The following is a 20,636-nucleotide window of genomic DNA, read 5'->3' as shown; positions in this document are numbered from 1 at the left end:
TAAAATTTAGGAAGGGACTGGATGCCTTTCTTGAAAAGTATAATATTACAGGGTATATACACTAGTTTTCTTAATATTGCGTTGATCCAGGGAGCTAGTCTGATTGCCGTATGTGGAGTCGGGAAGGAATTTTTTTCCCCAATGTGAAGCTTACTGTTTGCCACATGGGGTTATTTTTGCCTTCCTCTGGATCAACATGTTAGGTCAAGTTAGGATAGGATATGGGTTGAACTAGATGGACTTAAAGTCTTCCTTCAACTTTAATAACTATGTTACTACTGTATGTTACTATGCTGTGATTTCACTCGCACGTTGAAAACGGCCGAGAAAAAAAATGCTGATGGGAGCTGCCTCATAGATGAATGCTGGTCCGAGTGCTAGGCGATATTTTATCGCCTAGCACTCGTCTGTATTCATTGTTAGTGTGACCCCGGCCTAATACCGAGTGTCCAACTGTGATCTCACGTGTAGAACAGTTACATCGGGAGACTGCTCTACCCGGACTCTGGCAATACACTGACAGGAAGTAATTGCTCACGCAGTGTATCACTGCGCTGTCGTGAGAGTTTACCGGAGTTCATCAGCTCCGGTGCTCTCACATACGGCACTGCTGCTTGAGAACCGGACCTGATTAACTGATGAACTCCAGTGAACTCTCACGTCAGTGCAGTGATACACTGCGTGAGCGATTACCTCCTATCAGTGTGTCGCTGGAGGCTGGGTAGAGCGGTCACATCTCCCGATGTGACTGTTCTACACGTGAGATCTTTGTGGGACACTGTGTATTAAATGGACTACGGCGGACAGGGAGCATATGTTGGTTTATTATTTTTGATTGCTTGCAGGAGAAGCGGGCATTGGGGATTGGGTGTTCGGAGAAGACTATGTACTTTGTATGTGAATGTGTATGTAATTATGTAAATGTTCTGATTTTTTTAATTTTTTTACAATTGAACACAGGCACCTGATGATGAGACTATTCTCCCATCATCGGCTCATGCTGTCTCTGTTTATGTGACAGCAGACATAGCCGGATGGGAGGAGTAGTCCTATCAGACGACGCCTAAGTACAATTACTATGGGCTGTTTGTCGCATGGGTAAACGCACACAGACAGACACACGCAGATACAGTTGTGGCCAAAAGTATTGACACCCGTGCAATTCTGTCAGATAATACTCAGTTTCTTCCTGAAAATGATTGCAAACACAAATTCTTTGGTATTATTATCTTCATTTAATTTGTCTTAAATGAAAAAACACAAAAGAGAATGAAGCAAAAAGCAAAGCATTGATCATTTCACACAATACTCCAAAAATGGGCCAGACAAAAGTATTGGCACCCTCAGCCTAATACTTGGTTGCACAACCATTAGCCAAAATAACTGTAACCAACCGCTTCCGGTAACCATCAATGAGTTTCTTACAGGGTGCCTTCTCCAAACTGCCATTTTTAGATCTCTCCACATGTGTTCTATGGGATTCAGGTCTGGACTCATTGCTGGCCACCTTAGAAGTCTCCAGTGCTTTCTCTCAAACCATTTTCTAGTGCTTTTTGAAGTGTGTTTTGGGTCATTGTCCTGCTGGAAGACCCATGACCTCTGAGGGAGACCCAGCTTTCTCACACTGGGCCCTACATTATGCTGCAAAATTTGTTGGTAGTCTTCAGACTTCATAATGCCATGCACACAGTCAAGCAGTCCAGTGCCAGAGGCAGCAAAGCAACCCCAAAACATCAGGGAACCTCCACCATGTTTGACTGTAGGGACCGTGTTCTTTTCTTTGAATGCCTCTTTTTTTCTCCTGTAAACTCTATGTTGATGCCTTTGCCCAAAAAGCAGGGCTGTGGAGTCGGAGTGGTGGAGTCGGAGTCGGTGCTCATTTTGGTGGAGTTGGAGTTGGTATAAAATGGTCCGACTGCGACTCCTAAAATATATAATAAATTGGTTACAGTAGTTCAATGCAGAATATGCTGAATATTTTTTCATAGGAATTTGGGAAAGTTATGAAATGTCCTATAAATGACTGTTCTATTCCTGATCTAAGGCTACATTCACACACAGCGTTTTTCCTGCGTTTTTTGAGGATACGTTTTTCAGTTGCAAAAGCAGATCAGCTTTTTAAAAAACCGCATCACCTGAAAGGTTTTTGAGCTCATAGATAATGTTTTCAATAGCAAAAGCAGATTAGAAATCTGCTCTATCTATCTATATATCCATTTATCCATATCTGTCTATCCATATCATATCTGTACCAAAAAGAATGAAAGCCGGATAGCACACAGATTAAGGCTGTGTGCACACGATGCAGATTTGCAGCGGTTCCACAGCGGATTTTACCGCGCAGAAACGTTGCATTTCTGCATTGTGATGTACAGTAGCCTTAAAATCAATGTAAAAAAAAAACGCTGTGCAGACGCTGCGGATTTTTCCGCGCGGTTTTCCCGCGGTACAAAATCCGCAGCATGTTACTACTTTTGTGCGGTTTTCCATCTCCCCTGTCACCAAATCCGCAGGGGGAAAACCGCGATGGAAAACCGCACAAAAACCGCATGAAGACCTCATGAAAAATGGAAGAAATCCGCAGGAAAAATGCAGGTCATTTGACCTGCGGATTTCTTCCATTCTGCGCGGAAAAATCCGCAGGGCCAAAAAGTACGTCTGCACTCAGCCTAACACTCCTTTTTTTTAGCACCAGTCAGGTACACCTCATAGCTGCCCAAAAGGATGCCCAGGACAGGCATTGCTCTTCTTCAGTAACATCAGCATCAACTGATAGTTGGAATAAATAGACTGCATTCATCACCACATCTTCTTAAGGTGCAGGCTTTATTTTCAATTGTAGGGGTGTGAAGTATGAGGTTCTGCAGCAGCTGAGGTGTGCAGTATGAAATTCTGCGGAACAGTATGAGATTCTGCCCCCCCCCCCAGGTTTGATCCTGGCTACGCCCATAGTGTGAATGTATTTCAACCACCATGTCTTTGTGCGACTCAGAAAAGGTGAACGGATGGACTCTACATGCCTGGTTCCCACCGTGAAGCATGGAGGAGGAGGTGTGATGGTGTGGGGGTGCTTTGCTGGTGACACTGTTGGGGATTTATTCAAAATTGAAGGCATACTGAACCAGCATGGCTACCACAGCATCTTGCAGCGGCATGCTATTCCATCCGGTTTGTGTTTAGTTGGACCATCATTTATTTTTCAACAGGACAATGGCCTCAAACACACCTCCAGGCTGTGTAAGGGCTATTTGACCAAGAAGGAGAGTGATGGGGTGTTACGCCAGATGACCTGGCCTCCACAGTCACCAGACCTGAACCCAATCGAGATGGTTTGGGGTGAGCTGGACCGCAGAGTGAAGGCAAAAGGGCCAACAAGTGCTAAGCATCTCTGGGAACTCCTCAAAGACTGTTGGAAGACCATTTCTGGTGACTACCACTTGAAGCTCATCAAGAGAATGTCAAGAGTGTGCAAAGCAGTAATCAAAGCAAAAGGTGGCTACTTTGAAGAATCTAGAATATAAGACATATTTTCAGTTGTTTCACACTTTAATTATATAATTCCACATGTGTTAATTCATTGTTTTGATGCCTTCAGAATGAATCTACAATTTTCATAGTCATGAAAATAAAGAAAACTCTTTGAATGAGAAGGTGTGTCCAAACTTTGGTCTGTACCGTATACATGTACATGTATACAGTGTATTACATATTTACAATTTATTACAGTTTTTTGTGTTCTAACGTTGTATTCCAATAAATAGATATTATGTTCTATCTAAATATCTTGATTATTGGATCATAGAAATGATTAAATGTCTGATGTTCACATTGCACTACAATACATTTTTCACTTAAATAAAAGCAATATATGTGGGAGTCGGAGTCGTGGAGTCGGAGTTAGAGTCGGATTCGGTGTAAGGGAAACTGAGGAGTCGGAGTCGCAGGTTTGGCTTACCGTCTCCACAGCCCTGCCAAAAAGCTCAACTTTTGTCTCATCTGACCAGAGAACATTCTTCCAAAACGTTTTAGACTTTTTCAGGTAAGTTTTGGCAAACTCCAGCCTGGCTTTTTTATGTCTCGGGGTAAGAAGTGGGGTCTTCCTGGGTCTCCCACCATACAGTCCCTTTTCATTCAGACGCCGACGGATAGTACGGGTTGACACTGTTGTACCCTCGGAATGCAGGGCAGCTTGAACTTGTTTGGATGTTAGTAGAGGTTCTTTATCCAACATCCGCACAATCTTGCGTTGAAATCTCTTGTCAATTTTTCTTTTCCGTCCACATCTAGGGAGGTTAGCCACAGTGCCATGGGCTTTAAACTTCTTGATGACACTGCGCACGGTAGACACAGGAACATTCAGGTCTTTGGAGGTGGACTTGTATCCTTGAGATTGCTCATGCTTCTTCACAATTTGTTTTCTCAAGTCCTCAGACAGTTCTTTGGTCTTCTTTCTTTTCTCCATGCTCAATGTGGTACACACAAGGACACAGGACAGAGGTTGAGTCAACTTTAATCCATGTCAACTGGCTGCAAGTGTGATTTAGTTATTGCCAACACCTGTTAAGTGCCACAGGTAAGTTACAGGTGCTGTTAATTACACAAATTAGAGAAGCATCACATGATTTTTCGAACAGTGCCAATACTTTTGTCCACTCTCTTTTTTATGTTTGGTGTGGAATTATATCCAATTTGGCTTTAGGACAATTCTTTTTGTGTTTTTTCATTTAAGACAAATAAAATGAAGATAATAATACCAAAGAATTTGTGTTTGCAATCATTTTCAGGAAGAAACTGAGTATTATCTGACAGAATTGCAGGGGTGTCAATACTTTTGGCCACAATTGTACACGCACATATTCTCAGCTCACACACACACATTCTCCCCCCACACACTCTTCCTCCTTCTGACATTATTTCCTTTAACAATTCTGCAGCATTTTTGGCAGCAAATCTGCAGCAGATACGCAAACCTTTTTAAACCTGCGTTTTTGCTGCAGATGTGATTGACTCAATTGAAGTCAATGAGTCAAAAACGCTGCAGAAACGCAAAAAGAATTGACATGCTGCAGAAAATAAAACCCTGCAAATATGGATGGAAATTTCCGGATCTTGTGCAGACTTCAGGATTGTCATTGCATTATCTTGCGTTAGTATTCCATTGCGTTTTTGGAGCATTTCCGCGCGTAAAAAAAAGCCACGAAAACGCATCAAAAACTCATTGCGTGCACATAGCCTAAAGCATTACGAGACCATTCATTTGTGGAGTAGCTAATTTTGACCAAGATCGTTGCCATGAATTTAGAATGGTATCTAAATTTTTTCCAGGAACAGTTTGGTGATAAACAATGTTTTTTTCCAGCATGATGGAGTACCATGTCACAAGGCAAAAAGGGAACAAAACATTTGAATTCCTGGACCATGGCCAGTAAACTCTCCAGATCCCAATCCCTTTGAGAACCTGTGGTCAATCCTCAAAAAGCAAGTGGTCAATCCTCAAAAAGCAAGAGGACAAACTAAAACACAGAAATTGTGATAATCTCCAACCAACGATTAGGCAAGAGTGGGATGTCATTAGTCAGGATTTGCAAAACACAAGCCGCGGAGACACCATCACATGTTTCTCAACGCAAGCATGACTAGCCAGGTCTTTCCCCGGGAGGGAACAACCACGGGAAGGGCAGTCTCCAATGAAGGAAACCACCTATGCCAAAACATGGTATCCATCCACAGACAGCTGTTTCGGGGTATTGCCCCTCATCAGTGTGGAGTAGGAAACTGGCTAGTAGGAGCAATGCCTAGTAAAAGACTGTGAAAAATGAGGATGAATGAACTTATGGAGATCAACATCCAACACTACGGAGACACCATCACATGTTTCTCAGCGCAGTGATTCTAGAGCAATGCCCCCATCCCTTATGGGAAATATGCAAAAACATGCAAAACACAAGCTGCGGAGACACCATCACATGTTTCTCAACGCAAGCATGACTAGCCAGGTCTTTCCCCGGGAGGGAACAACCACGGGAAGGGCAGTCTCCAATGAAGGAAACCACCTATGCCAAAACATGGTATCCATCCACAGACAGCTGTTTCGGGGTATTGCCCCTCATCAGTGTGGAGTAGGAAACTGGCAGGTAGGAGCAATGCCTAGTAAAAGACTGTGAAAAATGAGGATGAATGAACTCATGGAGATCAACATCCAACACTGCGGAAACACCATCACGTTTCTCAACGCAGTGATTCTAGAGCAATGCCCCCATCCCTTATGGGAAATATGCAAAAACATGCAAAACACAAGCCGCGGAGACACCATCACATGTTTCTCAACGCAAGCATGACTAGCCAGGTCTTTCCCCGGGAGGGAACAACCACGGGAAGAGCAGTCTCCAATGAAGGAACCACCTATGCCAAAACATGGTATCCATCCACAGACAGCTGTTTCGGGGTATTGCCCCTCATCAGTGTGGAGTAGGAAACTGGCTAGTAGGAGCAATGCCTAGTAAAAGACTGGTTTTGCATGTTTTTGCATATTTCCCATAAGGGATGGGGGCATTGCTCTAGAATCACTGCGTTGAGAAACATGTGATGGTGTCTCCGCAGTGTTGGATGTTGATCTCCATGAGTTCATTCATCCTCATTTATTAGTCAGGATTTGGCCAGAAGCTGATATCCAGCCTCTAAGGGGAATTGCAGAAGTCTTGAAAAATAAGGGACAACACTGTAAATATATGGTCTTTGCATAAACTTGATGGATTTTGTCAATAAAATCTTATAAATTTCTGAAATGCTTGTAATGTACTTCAGATACCATAGAGACATCTGACTGAGATCTAAAAACACTGAAACTGGAAACTTTGTGAAAAACAAAATTTGTGTCAGTCTCAAAACTTTTTGCTGCGACTGTACAGAATATGGTGACTGTTTATGGTTTGCAGTCTATATATTGTGACCTGATAGTTTTTTTTTCTGTGTCTCACAGCTGTACATATGTTGGATTACACGCGATTGTTCCTGGCACTAACATCTCCGATGCCATCTGTGATCGTCACATTGTCTCATCAGATCGTACGTGTCTGATTTTTAAAGTCCAGAAAAGCATATTCTAATGTAATAAGCATTGTTGAAAATGTTTTCCTAGAGTAGATAATAATATTTCACGAATGTTCCATTCTTAATTGTCAAATCTCTCCTCTTCTCTTCTCCTCTCTCCTCTTTTCCTGGAAATCCGACCATTACAACGGACTTCCAGGAGAAAGCCGTTTTCGGCGTTTAGCATCGGACACTAACTGTCTGGTACAAACCCCAAACTTTTACGTTCGGGTTCACTTATCTTTATTAATGAATAATGCACTTCAGAAATATGAGTCTTTAGTTATCAATACCCCAGGTTTCAGCATAAGTTGTCACTGTTCACACTTGCACTATAGCATGAGGTATTACTACAGCCACATCCATTATTCATCAGATCCTAATGTTAAATTGTATAAAACAATAGAGCAGACAGACTACCTGGTTCTGGCTCAAATGGAACGTTACGGTAACATGAGGGAAACCTTATTTGTAAAATATTTATGCATGTTTTATTTTGTATTGTTTATATTTACATGTTAAATTTACTTATTTTTCAAATGTAACTTTTTTTTTTTAATGCAGTGACAAAGGTGGTAATCACAATAATCGTAATGATTGTTGTATCCGGGATTATGATATGCATCATCTACTCTGTGTGCTATAAGAAGAAGAAATTCAGTACACTTATAGGTATGTATTGTTCATCATAGTATTAATTACATGTACAATTGTTAAAAGTTCAGAAGAGCAGCTCATTTCATTATAATAAATGTTTACTTACAATGCATTCCGAACTGCTGACTGCATGCAAATCGCAAGGCTGCTTCTGCTTTGGTAATGATGGGTGAAAATAAGAGTGGTTCATCTAAGTCAGGGATGCACTACTCCAGCCCTCAAGGGCCACCAACAGTGCATGTGTTCAGGTGATTAAATTATTACATGTACAATGCTAAGGAAATCCTGAAGACATGCACTGTTGGTAGCCCTTGAAGACTGGAGTTGTGCACCCCTGATCTAAGTGTTTGTAGAATAAGTTCTTCCAGAAACAGTGCAAAAAGATTGGTACTATTTATATGTATTATTATAGAAGGATAGGGAAAATGAAGGGAGGTCAGCTCACCAGTCTCGGTTGCGATCCATAATCCTCCTGCGCACGGAGTCACCTTGATCAGGGGTGTTGACTGAAGCAAAATAAAGGATGGAATCTCCAGCGCTGGACTTCAGTTAAAAATACATCATTTATTGTAAATTCTTAAAATACAACAGAAAAAAGTATGGATAAGGACATACAGGCAGATGGGGTCTCTGGTGGTCTCCAACCAACGCATTTCGACCTAGAGGGTCTTCCTCATGGTTCCACCAGAGACCCCATCTGCCTGTATGTCCTTATCCATACTTTTTTCTGTTGTATTTTAAGAATTTACAATAAATGATGTATTTTTAACTGAAGTCCAGCGCTGGAGATTCCATCCTTTATTTATATGTATTATCACAGTGGTCTAATAAAATTGATGACTCCAATAGCAGTGATGGCCAAAGACTTCCAATAACAGTGCCAGTCTCATTGCCTAAATCAAAAGAATGCTTTGAGCCTCAAGATTTACAGGCAGAAGATTCAGGCAACAGCAGCAAAACAATGCGAGTTGGACACGTCTCATGGATGCCAGCTAAGAGGTTCATTTCTGAAGCCATAGCATGTTGTGTATCAGCTTAAAAGCAGCCAAACTCCTAATCTCCACACCATGAATCTACACTATATCAGTACATAGGAATTAAAGTGGTTGACAAGATGCTTACTTGTCCTTTAAGGCTATGTGCCCACGTTAGCGTTTTTAAACGCGCAGAAAACCGGACTCCTTCCCAGAAACTGCGCGTTTTATTTTCGTGTTTTTGATGCATTTTTTTCCGCGCAGTTTCTGAAAAGCTTGGAAACATCTAAAAACGCGGACCTATGCGGAAAATAATGAGCATGCTGCGTTTTTAGCCGCTAAGCGTTTTCAGAGCGGAGAAAAACACATGCATTGGCACAGAAAGCTAAAAATGCATTAAATTGGATGGGACGCTTATTTTAGCGTTTCTGAAGTGTCTGATCCGGCACAAACGCTTCAAAAACGCTTAAAAAAACACAACGTGGACACACAGCCTAAATCCTTTTTTAAATGAATATTATACAAAATGTTTCCTCAATATGAGAATTTTTTATTATTATATCCTACTAGCTAAAGAGCCCGGCGTTGCCTGGGCATTGTAACTAACTACAATTAGTTATAAGAATTATAATGATGGGCCGGAAGACATCTCGCCTTTATAGGAGAGCGATTATTCTGTAATCTAGTACGGCTTGTTGTATAATCTTGTATCTTATGTCTTGTATGTTATATGTCAAATTTTTCTCAATAAAATTGATTCAACATAAGAATTATAATGATAATATATATATATATATATATATATATATTTAAGAGGGGCCTAGGGTCAGAACCAGAGTGCAGAGTGGATTTGCCCTGACTTCCATACCAATGATCCCTTTAATAGAAGTCTGGGGTCAGAACCAGAGCGCTGATTTGACTTGCCCTCACTTCCATACCGGGGATCCCTTTAAGACAGGCCTGGCGTCAGAATCGGAGCGCTGAATGGATTTGCCCTCACTTCCATACCAGGGATCCCTTTAAGAGGGGCCTGGGGTCAGAACCAGAGCGTAGAGTGGATTTGCCCTGACTTCCATACCAGGGATCCCTTTAACAGGGAAGATGTGCCTATGAGACTATGGGATGGAGGATGTGTGATGGGTATATGGGCAGGGAGGGGGTCATTCATTTCTGTCATGTGCTCTCTGCTCCTTTCTGGGGGGCAGACAATGGCTGGGAGCTTATTTTCCTGGGGATGCTAGATTTCTCCCACCCGGTCAGTGTCTGCTGAGGTCTTGTCGAGTGGAAAAACTGTTGCTCATAGCAATCAATCACCGCTCAGCTTCTTTTAAACAGCTCTGGTGAAATGAAAGATGCTTAGTGGGGCTATGTGGAGTGGGCGTGGCTGATACACACATACATTCATTTTTTTTATATAGATGCCTGTAAGTCACTAACCTTGTAATTTACCAATATTGTTTGCATTTTCAGTGCAAGTTCAAAATTGGGTACAAAAAAGTTGCGACCAAGAACATGGATCTCAGGTGAGATACACTGTGCATAAGCCGATAGTATACTTCTGATTGGGTTCTGTGCAAGACTCAAATGTAAGAACTGTTGACCTGTAATGTACTAGCGTCTTTTGCGTCATCACAAGGGTGTCCTTATGAAGCAGTTCTGGCTTTCAGTAGTGTTAAGTGATCACACACATCTGATCTTCAGCCATAACTTTGGGCAGATGTATGCCATACATTTCTTATTCTATTAATGCATAGCTGAAACAAAATACGGCACATATCCTTCTGTTCAAATAATAAATACAATTTTTATATTTTTAGAAAAAAATAACATTCAAAGAACAGATTAAGGGTGATTCAAGAGATTGGTTGAGATCATCTCCAGAGGAACGCAATCTACTAAAAGAATCATTGGTTCACCAAGGAAGAATGATTCCAACAGAAGTGGAATACTTAGACGAAGGAAGGTCAACAGAAACAGAGCATGGGAGTATGGTTCCAGGCTTCGATTCAACACTGGATCTCGAAATTGGCTCTCTAGGAACACTTCCTGGTTTTTCAGATACCAGTTCAGATAGACTGCTGCCTCCCTCCCAGGAAGACTGGGTCAGTATTCCACTGTATTCTCATAATCACTGTGGTCAGTCTGCAAAAGAAATTCAAGACGATTGTGCAAGAGATCCTATAAATAATGTGTACAGCCATTGTGCTTCTCAGCACACATTTCAAGCATTCTCACAGGCAACATACCCGTCACCAGAGAAAAATGATGGCGAGGAGCCATGTTCGTGCTTCACTGACAGGCAGTATTCAAGAAGTGGGAGTAGTGCCAACAGCAACCCTACTACAGAAGTACCATCAACTCCATCAGGTGAGATATCAGTTTTTGTGTCTTGGAGCTTCTATTTTCTGTCTGTTATGATCCATATTTTTTTCATACTCTCTTAAGGATTAGAATAGTATTGCATGTCATTTAGACTGTCAAAGGGCAACAGAAACCTGATGTAAAAGAAATTGGACATGAGTGAGCAGTTCTAGCAAACCTGTTGGAGATTTACTGTGGATTCCCTGAAAAAACCTGCAACAAATATAGCAGTTTTAGGGATTTGGATTTTCAGATCTCCATTTGCACATATAAGAATGATTTTATGGCGTGCTGCAGATTAGTCAACAGGGTGCCAACGTTATATATTTGCCACTTTTTTTTTCCATCAAATTTCATAAATTGTAAAATTTGCTGCAAACCTAAAAAAAAAAGCTTTCCTCATGTGCAGGCATTGCAGGACCTTAGCTATCCATGGTTACGAGGAGTGATATAGTGACAGTTAACTAATTGTTAGCCCCTGCAATGCCTGCACATGAGGAAAGAGACATATCAGAAAAACTATACTACATTTGTAATTGGAACTATTTAATATTACTATTAATAAACCTACTACATATTGGGATAGGATCTTGGATATGGGAATACGCCTTTTAATTCTTCTGGAATAATAAATCTGATGCTTCTGGATTTGTTAAACTCTGCTTACTTTGAACTAGGTCTAAACAATGGCATATGTATGTGTGGCAGTAAAGACTCATTCAGATGTCTGTGTTTGTTAACTTACGTAAAAAAAAAGTTGTCTGAGAGACATCAGTATTTGGTCCGTGTGTCAGTTTTACTATTAGTGTTTCATTAATGATTTTTACATATGGATAAATACCCGTATTTTTAAGACTATAAAGGCCCCTATACATTTAGCGATGCACCAGCGATCCGACCACGATACGACTCGGTCAGGATCGCTGGTGCATCGCTAAATGGTCGCTAGTGAGCTGCCACACAGGCAGATCTCACAGCGATGCAGCAGCGATACAGCGGTCATTACTTACCTTTCACACGCAGCGATGATGACGTCCTCCCGCCCGCGTCCACGCGTCGCTCGTCGGCGCCAGCAGGAAGCGCCCGACGAGAAATGGACCCGGCCGATCTCGCGCGATCAGCGACAGACAGCGGGGGAGCCGGTCAGAGGTAAGTATCACACATAGCGATATCGCTAGCAATATCGCTGCTGCTTCACAAAATCGGTGACGCTTTAGCGATATTGCTAGCGATATCGCCTTGTGTAAAACCCCCTTTAGACGCACTGGATCATAAAACGTACCTAGGTTTTAGAGGAGGAAATTAGGAAAAAAAAACTGAAGCAAAAATGTGGTCAATTCTGAACTTAATATCCCCTATCCTGGTAAATATGGTACCCTCATCCCCATACTGATACACATGGCCCCTCATCCCTATCCTGGTATGCATGGCCCCCTTATCCCTATCCTGATATGCATGGCTCCTCATCCCCATCCTGGTATGCATGGCCCCCTCATCCTTTTTTAATCAGATACATTTTTTATTAAACATAACAAAAGTTTGAACAGATATTACGTAAAAATACTCATTTTACAATATTACAGTAAATCCCCCCCTTCCCTTACCCACCCCCATGGAGACCTTTTCCAATGCAAACAACACTTCGTCCATTATTAACAATATCCAATAATATTACAGTTTACCATGAGCTTTACGCTACCATAGTATATACAGGTGTTACTCTAATTACCGTATATACTCGCGTATAAGCCGAGATTTGCAGCCAATTTTTTGGGGCTGAAAGTCCCCCTCTCGGCTTATACACGAGTCATATATGCCAGGGGGTCGGCGGGGGAGGGGGAGCGGGGATGTCAGGTCATACTTACCCCCTCCTGGCACGGTCTCTGCAGCCCTCCTGCTTCTCCCGGTCTCAGGCTCCTTCCTTCAGCGGTCACGTAGTATCGCTCATTAAAGTCATGGATATGCGCATATTTATGACTTTAATGAATGGTGCCCCGTGACCGCTGAAGGAAGGAAGGGAAACCTGGAGAAGTGGGGCTGCACAGACTGCACCAGGAGGGGTTAAGTATATGCTATATTCACCTGTCCCCGCTCCATCGCTGTGCACTGCTCTGTCCTCTCCTCCACGTCCTCTGTCTGTGATGTGCAGGTCAGAGGGTGCGGTGACGTAGTTAGTGCGTGCCGCGCCCTCTGCCTGAACGTCACTGACAGAGGGACCCGGCAGACAGAGCGACTCGCAGCCATGGATCTGGGATCGGTAAATATCCCCAGTGCCGGGGTCCTGAGCTAGCGGTGACACCGGAACCTGTCCCTGCCTGCTCAGGACACCGGCACCGGGCCCCAAGTGACGAGAGGTGAGTGTGTCATTTTTTTTTTATTTGCAGCAGCAGCTGGGGCCTATTCTATGGAGCATCTTATGGGGCATAATTATGGAGCAGCATATGGGGGCATAAACTATGGAGCATCTTATGGGGGCATAAACTATGGAGCAGCATATGGGGGCATAATCTATGGAGCATCTTATAGGGCAGCATATGGGGCATAATCTATGGAGCATCTTATGGGGGCATAACCTATGGAGCATCTTATGGGGGCATAACCTATGGAGCATCTTATGGGGGCATAACCTATGGAGCATCTTATGAGGGCATAACCTATGGAGCATCTTATGGGGCAGCATATGGGGCATAATCTATTGAGCATCTTATGGGGCAGCATATGGGGCATATTCTATGGAGCATTTTATGGGGCATAATCTATGGAACATTATATGGGGCAGCATATGGGCCATAGTCTATGGAGCATCTTATGGGGCATAATTTATGGAGCATCTTATGGGGCCATTATTAACCTTTGTGCAGCATTATATGGGGGCGTATTTTATATGGAGCATCTTATGGGGCCATTATGAACTGTATGGGGCTCCTGATTCAATATGGATATTCAAAAACAATTAATTTTACTTTTATTGGTATCTATTTTTATTTTTGAAACTTACAGTAGCTGCTGCATTTTCCATCCTAGGCTTATATGCAAGTCAATAATTTTTCCCAGTTTTTGTGGCAAATTTAGGGGGGTCGGCTCATACATTATATAGTTCGTTTGAGCAATAAATTTGCGTCTGGACAGGGGCTCCTCTCTAATCCAATATTTTGCAATCAATTTTCTGGCAATAAACAATAATCTCACAATTGCTATTTTGGTCATGTTGTCTGTTTTTATTTCCTCAGCTACCCTAATATACATGACAGTGGATTCCTAGGGACAGTGCACCCATACACTATTCCAATACGGTTCAACATTACGATCCAAAAGGAGGACAATCTGGGAAAATGCCAAAGCATATGCATTATGTCTGCCTGAGATTGCGAGCACCTTGGGCAGTCAGAGTTAGACTTCAACCCTGCTTTAAATAACATATCAGGGGTTCTATACACCCTGTGGGTCACATACAGCTGTGACATTCTCCCAGGTCCACTCATTGATATCTTGGGTACATATTCTAGAATAGACTCTCTCCTATCATCGTTTATCTCTGCCAAGTCTGTCTCCCACTTCCTTCTAGCTTTGATAGGGTATCCTCCCAGAAAGGCGTGTAGCAGGTCTCTATACACTTCAGATATCACCCCGTTCGTTCCACCGTTTTTAAGTATAAAATCTAACGTGAGGTCTATTTGTATTTCTATAGGCCCTCTTCTGCTATATGTCAGAAATGCATGCTGAACCCATCTATGTTGAAAGAGATTTAGCCTTGGGAATTGAAATTCCTCCTGCAACATTTCATATGATTTAAGCTTCCCTTGGTTAATCAACTGACAGATCAGGCCAATACCCATTTCTTTCCATTCGCCAAATCCCTTCATATTGCTGAACTCCTGAAAATAGATGTTATTCCAAATAGGCGAAAACCTAGTTAAGTGAGTTATCCCCCTAATCTGCTTGATTTTCTGCCACATCTTATGTATTAGATTTATGGTATGGTAATGTGATCCCCATTTCTTGAAGAGTCCCACCTCCAATCCTAAAGTTAATGGCAACATTTTTATTAAGTGCTTCAAACTGATAGGTACCTTTCCCTTTCCAGAGCCCCCCCAGCCCCTTGAAGTGTTGGCTTTGTGCAGCAAGAAAGTATAACCAGGGATTAGGGAGCGCTAGACGTCCCTCCTCTTTTGGTCTCTGCAGTATTTCCTGTTTAAGTCTCGGAATCTTCTTACCCCACACTGATTCTCCAAATAGTGATTTTATCCTGCGGAACCTGCTCATTGGAATCCAGATGGGAGGAATTATGTATCACATATAGTAGATGCAGCATCACAATCATTTTGATCTATATGACTCCGGCAGCAGTGGATCTTTTTCAGCTTTGGGAATGACCACAACAATGGCTTCCCTCATAGATGCGGGCAGCACTCCCCTCGCCAACGCCTCATCAAATACCCCTAGCAAGTTAGTTATTTTGTCATTAAGGTTTTTGTATACTTCAGCTGGGATGCTGTCTGCCACCGGTGCCCTGTCCCCCGCCATGTATACCAAAGCCTCTCCCAATTCCTCCACTGAGAGCAGTTCGTCTAGCCGATCTCTGTCTTTGTTACTTAACTTAGGCAAGTGGGCCTCCCCTAGGAACGCATCAATCTCCACCTCCACCTGCTGCGACTGTGAGGAGTATAACTTACTATAGAATCCCCTAAAGATTTCCAAAATTTGCTCCCCCTGTGTAACTACACTGCCATTCTCTAGTTTTAATGCATATACATGTGCTGAGTTTCGCTGCGTAGAAGCCACCACTGAGAGCAGATGGCCTACTTTTTCACCCTCTGCATAGAAAGCTTCTTTTTGAAATGCCTTCAACCTCTCTGCCTTATGCAAATGTAGTTTATTTACCTCCTCCTGAGCTGCCTTCATGCGATTTTGTGTGTCCTCTGAACTTAGGTTACTCAGCGCTTCCTCCGCTGCCCTCAATTCCCCCATTACCGCTATATCAGTGTTTCTGGATGTGGTCTTATGCCTTGATATGTGTCTGAACAAAATCCCCCTTAAATATGCCTTCATAGTGTCCAAAACAATGTGTTGCTCTGCACTACCCTTGTTAAGCCTAAAAAATTCAGCGACCTCATCACCAATCTTCCCCATGTCTATGAGTTGCAACTAAAAATGGTGAATCTTCCATCCCGATTTACTCCCCTGGTGCTCAATTTGTAGTAGCACCATTAATGGACTGTGATCAGACAACACTCTTGGTAAATACTCCACCTCCTGTACCAAATTATCTATCCATTCATTTCCCAAGGCTACATCTATACGGGACAAAGAGCCATATGTTGCCGAATAGCAGGAGTAGCAATACTTATCCACATTTCATACCCGCCATAGATCTGTCAAGGCTACTTCCTTTAAGTAGTTACCAAACGCTGTCTCATTCCCCTCACTCCTCAATAAGGCATGTCTTCCCTTATCCCAGTGGTCATTAATAATATTGTTTAAATCACCCTCTATAAGCATAGGAAAGCCTACCCATCTACCCGATTTTTCTAAAATTTATTGCATCCCCCCCCCCCCCGAGAATGGCGGAGGGATATATACAGACACAATGCATAGTAGTCTATTGAAAATCTTACACACAACAATACGTATTGACCGTCCTTGTCTATCACCACCTCCACCTGACACCCCTTTAGCGTAGGCTGAGAACGTCGAGTGATATGCCTTTGCCTTCCTCACCCATCTCTTCTTTAGTACTGCTATTTTTTCATTAACCAGGTGCGTTTCCTGAAGGCATATCACTGAGGGCCTCTGTTGCATAATATATTGCAATATTGCTGTTCGTCTCGTATTATTAGATAGCCCTCTTGCATTCCAGCTCAAAATTTTAACCCTTCCTTCCATCATAGTCAATGATATCAGTATTTCTCCGCCCCCCCCCCTTTTGGTCTCCATCCCCCCAGTATCCTCCCCACCAACACCTACCGCCACCCAATTCCCCATTTTAAAACTGAACTGAAACTACCCCTCAAACTTACCCAACCCTCTCTCCACTGGAACTTTATCAACCCTTTGTTTTAATACCTGTACCGCCCTCTCTTTACGAGAAAGGAGGAACGCCTTTCCACAACATAGCAATTATGAAGGTCTGAGAATTCAGACACTTTACTACTCTTCTAGTTAACTCTCCACCTCTTCATCTCGCCCGCCCACCAATGACAGAATAAGATGCCTGGTGCGCCGCCGAACACAACCATCATGAACATTTTTGACCCGCAGTACCAGAGGACTATTATCTCATAACCATTCAAAACTTACAATCTTAATAACAATTCTTCTTCAGTAGGCCCCATCTACTTTGATAGATTTGCCGTTCTGATCCAGCCAATTTGTTGCCTCCTCACAGGTCTGAAAGAAGTGTACCTCTGCCAGGGCCACCACCCTTAATTTGGCACGATATATAATTGAATAAGCCAAACCCAGTCTCCTCTTGACCTCTCTGAATTTCATCCTAAGATTTTGAACTGCCGCGGAATAGTCCGGGTATATAGACATCCGGTTGCCATCAATAGTTAAGTCTGCTATGTCTCTGGACCTTCTAAGTAGGATATCACAGTCCTGGTAGTTTAGGATTTTTGTCAGACTAGATCTCGGGGCCAACCCTGGGGGTAAGGGTCTTGATGGTGTTAGGCATCAGGCTCCGGGCGCTGCACAGCGGGAGTCCCGAGCCTTACCATCTGCGGTCTCCCATTCCCCTCCGGCCGAGGTGGAGCCTGCTCAGCGGACTCCACGATCCCAGCGTTCTGCCCACACCAGCATCGTGGGTTCGGTTGCTGCTGCCACCTCTGGTCCAGTTATGGCAATGCAGCCTGTCCAGCAGCAAAAGACTCCAGAGTCTAAGTTCTCCCTTCGCTCCACTGAGCATGCTCAGGAGACGATCTCCCATTGGGGATCGGGAGTCACATGCTCAGGTCCTTCTGCAGTTCCGATAGGTCCATCTGGAGGATCAGGAAGGTCCCGGAAAGGCACGGCTATAAAAGGCGCGCATGGCCGCCCCGCCATGCGCTATAATAGACTCTGAGGCTAATGCATTTAGCGTGTGTGATGGATGAATGAGCCTGGTGACTGACGCATTATAATTCCCCCCTCCTTGGATATTACGTATGTGTTAGGGTGAGGGATTAGAGTCAGTACGTTAGCTCTACACTGCATAGCGCCGCAGTGTTTGCTCCACATCCACCGCTAGCGCCTAGGGCGTCGGCAAGTATAGGCCTCCTTGGCCACTGATATCGCAGTGTCCGCTAGTTACGCCGTGCGCTTTAGTAGCGCTTTCCAGCCCGGTTATTAGCAGGGCTGTGGAGTCGGTAAGCCAAACCTGCGACTCCGACTCCTCAATTTCCCTTACACGACTCCGACTCCACGACTCTGACTCCCACACATATTGCTTATATTTAAGTGAAAAATTTATTGTAGTACAATGTGAACCTCAGACATTTAATCATTTTTATGATCCAATAATCAAGATATTTAGATAGAACAGAATATATATTGGTGTACTACCCGGTTTTCATTCTTTTTGGTACAGATACGATATGGATAGACAGATATGGATAAATGGATGGATAGAGCAGATTTCTAATCTGCTTTTGCTATTGAAAACATTATCTATGAGCTCAAAAACCTTTCAGGTGATGCAGTTTTTTAAAAAGATGATCAGCTTTTGCAGCTGAAAAACGTATCCTCAATAAACACTGGAAAAACGTTGTGTGTGAATGTAGCCTTAGATCAGGAATATAACAGCCATTTATAGGACATTTCATAACTTTCCCAAACTCCTATGAAAAAATATTCAGCACATCCTGCATTGAATTACTGTACCCAATTTATTATATATTTTAGGAGTCAGAGTCGGTCCATTTTATACTGACTCCGACTCCGACTCCACCAAAATGAGCTCCGACTCTCCGACTCCGACTCCACAGCCCTGGTTATTAGGCTGGTTAGTGGCGTCTGTCAGGGCGGATACTGCACACGTTGCAGCAGTGGTTTACACCCCGTGACCTGTGACGTTAACAGGTTGCGGTTGTTCGCCGGCAGGCACGTGTTACGTGAAGTAACGGCACACGTGTCTGTTAGCACCAGGGCAGTGGTTACGCACCGGTGTCCATCTTTACTCCTACCCGCCTTTCCTTCATTGTTTAGCGGCAATTGGTCACCTCTGCACGGTGGGCCCTGGGCTGCGAACGCACCTTGTATATTATTTCATCTTATATTATTTGGTGCGTTCCGCCAGCCCCGTAACAGATGGTACTCGATGAGCCCTCTCCACTGCAAACAACTTTGTAAGGCTGTCTCTTCCCTCTTTTCTTTTCAGCCAAGACTCAATATAATCAGTGGGGTTGTTGCCTTCTACCTTTTCAGGCACTCCAATTATTCTTAAATTGTTTCTACGGGAACGGTTTTCAAGATGTCTTTTTTTAAATTCCATCACCAAGATGCGTTGGACATATTTTTTTTCCCTTTTTTAACAGTTCAGTAATCTGATCCTCACGACTGCCTCCACGCTCCTCCACCGCCTCCACTCTCCCCTCAACTTTCTGCATGGCAGTACGGAAATTAGCTATTTCACCCTTTATGCCATCAACCTGCAGGGTCAGAGCTGTGAGTGCAGATTTGCAGAATATCACTTCTGAGAATATATCCTTCAGTGTCTGTTCATTCATAGCTGCTTCACATAAATGTACAGGTTGTTCATTGTGTGCAGGGGCTTGTGAGGCTGCTGCAGTGGCGGATGTGCTACACTTATCCTGTGCTTTATCAGCATGCATGGGGGTCTGCTGAGTCATGGGGCTATACTGTGCCTGACACTATTCTCCGTTCGATTCCGCTGTGCCCTCCACATCTCCAGCCTCCTCACCTCCAGCTCCCTGTTGCTGCCTTTCTGCCCCCTCTATTCAGGCAAACTTCTCCAGCTTGGAGATCACCTCCATTTTCCTCCTGTACGCAGCACTTGCCTTGGCCGCCGCCTCCTCTGCTGACTCAGAGCCATCTTTGTCCAGGAGCTCCCCTCTGTCCCCAGCTCTTTATGCCTCCTGCGTGTAATCTGGACCTCGGATGCATCCTACGGCATGCTCCCCATGCTCACCGCAATCTCGGGCACTTCAGCAGCTGTCACAGGTGTTTGACTGTGCCTCTGTTCAGCCCTGTATTTGGTATGTGCAGCAGGAGAGCTCAAACCCACATCCTCTCAAGGCCACACATCCCTGCTAGGCCATGCCCCCTGCCCTCTCATCCTTGTCCTGGTAGGAATGGTCCCCCTCATCCTTATCATGGCAGGAATGATCACCCTCATCCCTATACTGGTATGCAGGGTCCCCATCTCATCCAAGTATGCATGGCCCCATCCTTAACCTGGTATGATTGGCCCCATCCTTATCCTGGTATGATTGGCCCCATCCTTATCCTGGTATGATTTGCCCCATGCCAGTCCTGGAATTCATGGCTCCATCCTTATCCTGCTATGATTGGCCCCATTCCAGTCCTGCTATGCATGGTCCCATCCTTATCCTGGTATGA

At 43.6% G+C, this 20,636-nt stretch overlaps 1 protein-coding gene across 1 annotated transcript in view; it reads left to right on the top strand.

The window, feature by feature from the left end:
• Positions 1-20,636, top strand: part of TNFRSF11A (TNF receptor superfamily member 11a) — a 222,890-nt gene that overhangs the window by 188,889 nt on the left and 13,365 nt on the right. The window contains exons 6-9 of the mRNA XM_073550185.1: positions 6,980-7,065; positions 7,654-7,761; positions 10,191-10,243; positions 10,538-11,087. Of these exons, the coding sequence (XP_073406286.1) occupies positions 6,980-7,065; positions 7,654-7,761; positions 10,191-10,243; positions 10,538-11,087 (797 nt within the window). The remainder of the gene's footprint in view (positions 1-6,979; positions 7,066-7,653; positions 7,762-10,190; positions 10,244-10,537; positions 11,088-20,636) is intronic.

This window comes from Dendrobates tinctorius, unplaced genomic scaffold (genome assembly GCF_039654945.1).
Source record: "Dendrobates tinctorius isolate UK_male_01 unplaced genomic scaffold, ASM3965494v1 ptg000163l, whole genome shotgun sequence".
NCBI lineage: Eukaryota > Metazoa > Chordata > Amphibia > Anura > Dendrobatidae > Dendrobates > Dendrobates tinctorius.
Note: the sequence above shows the minus strand (reverse complement) of the source record. Positions and strands in the feature narration are given on the sequence as shown.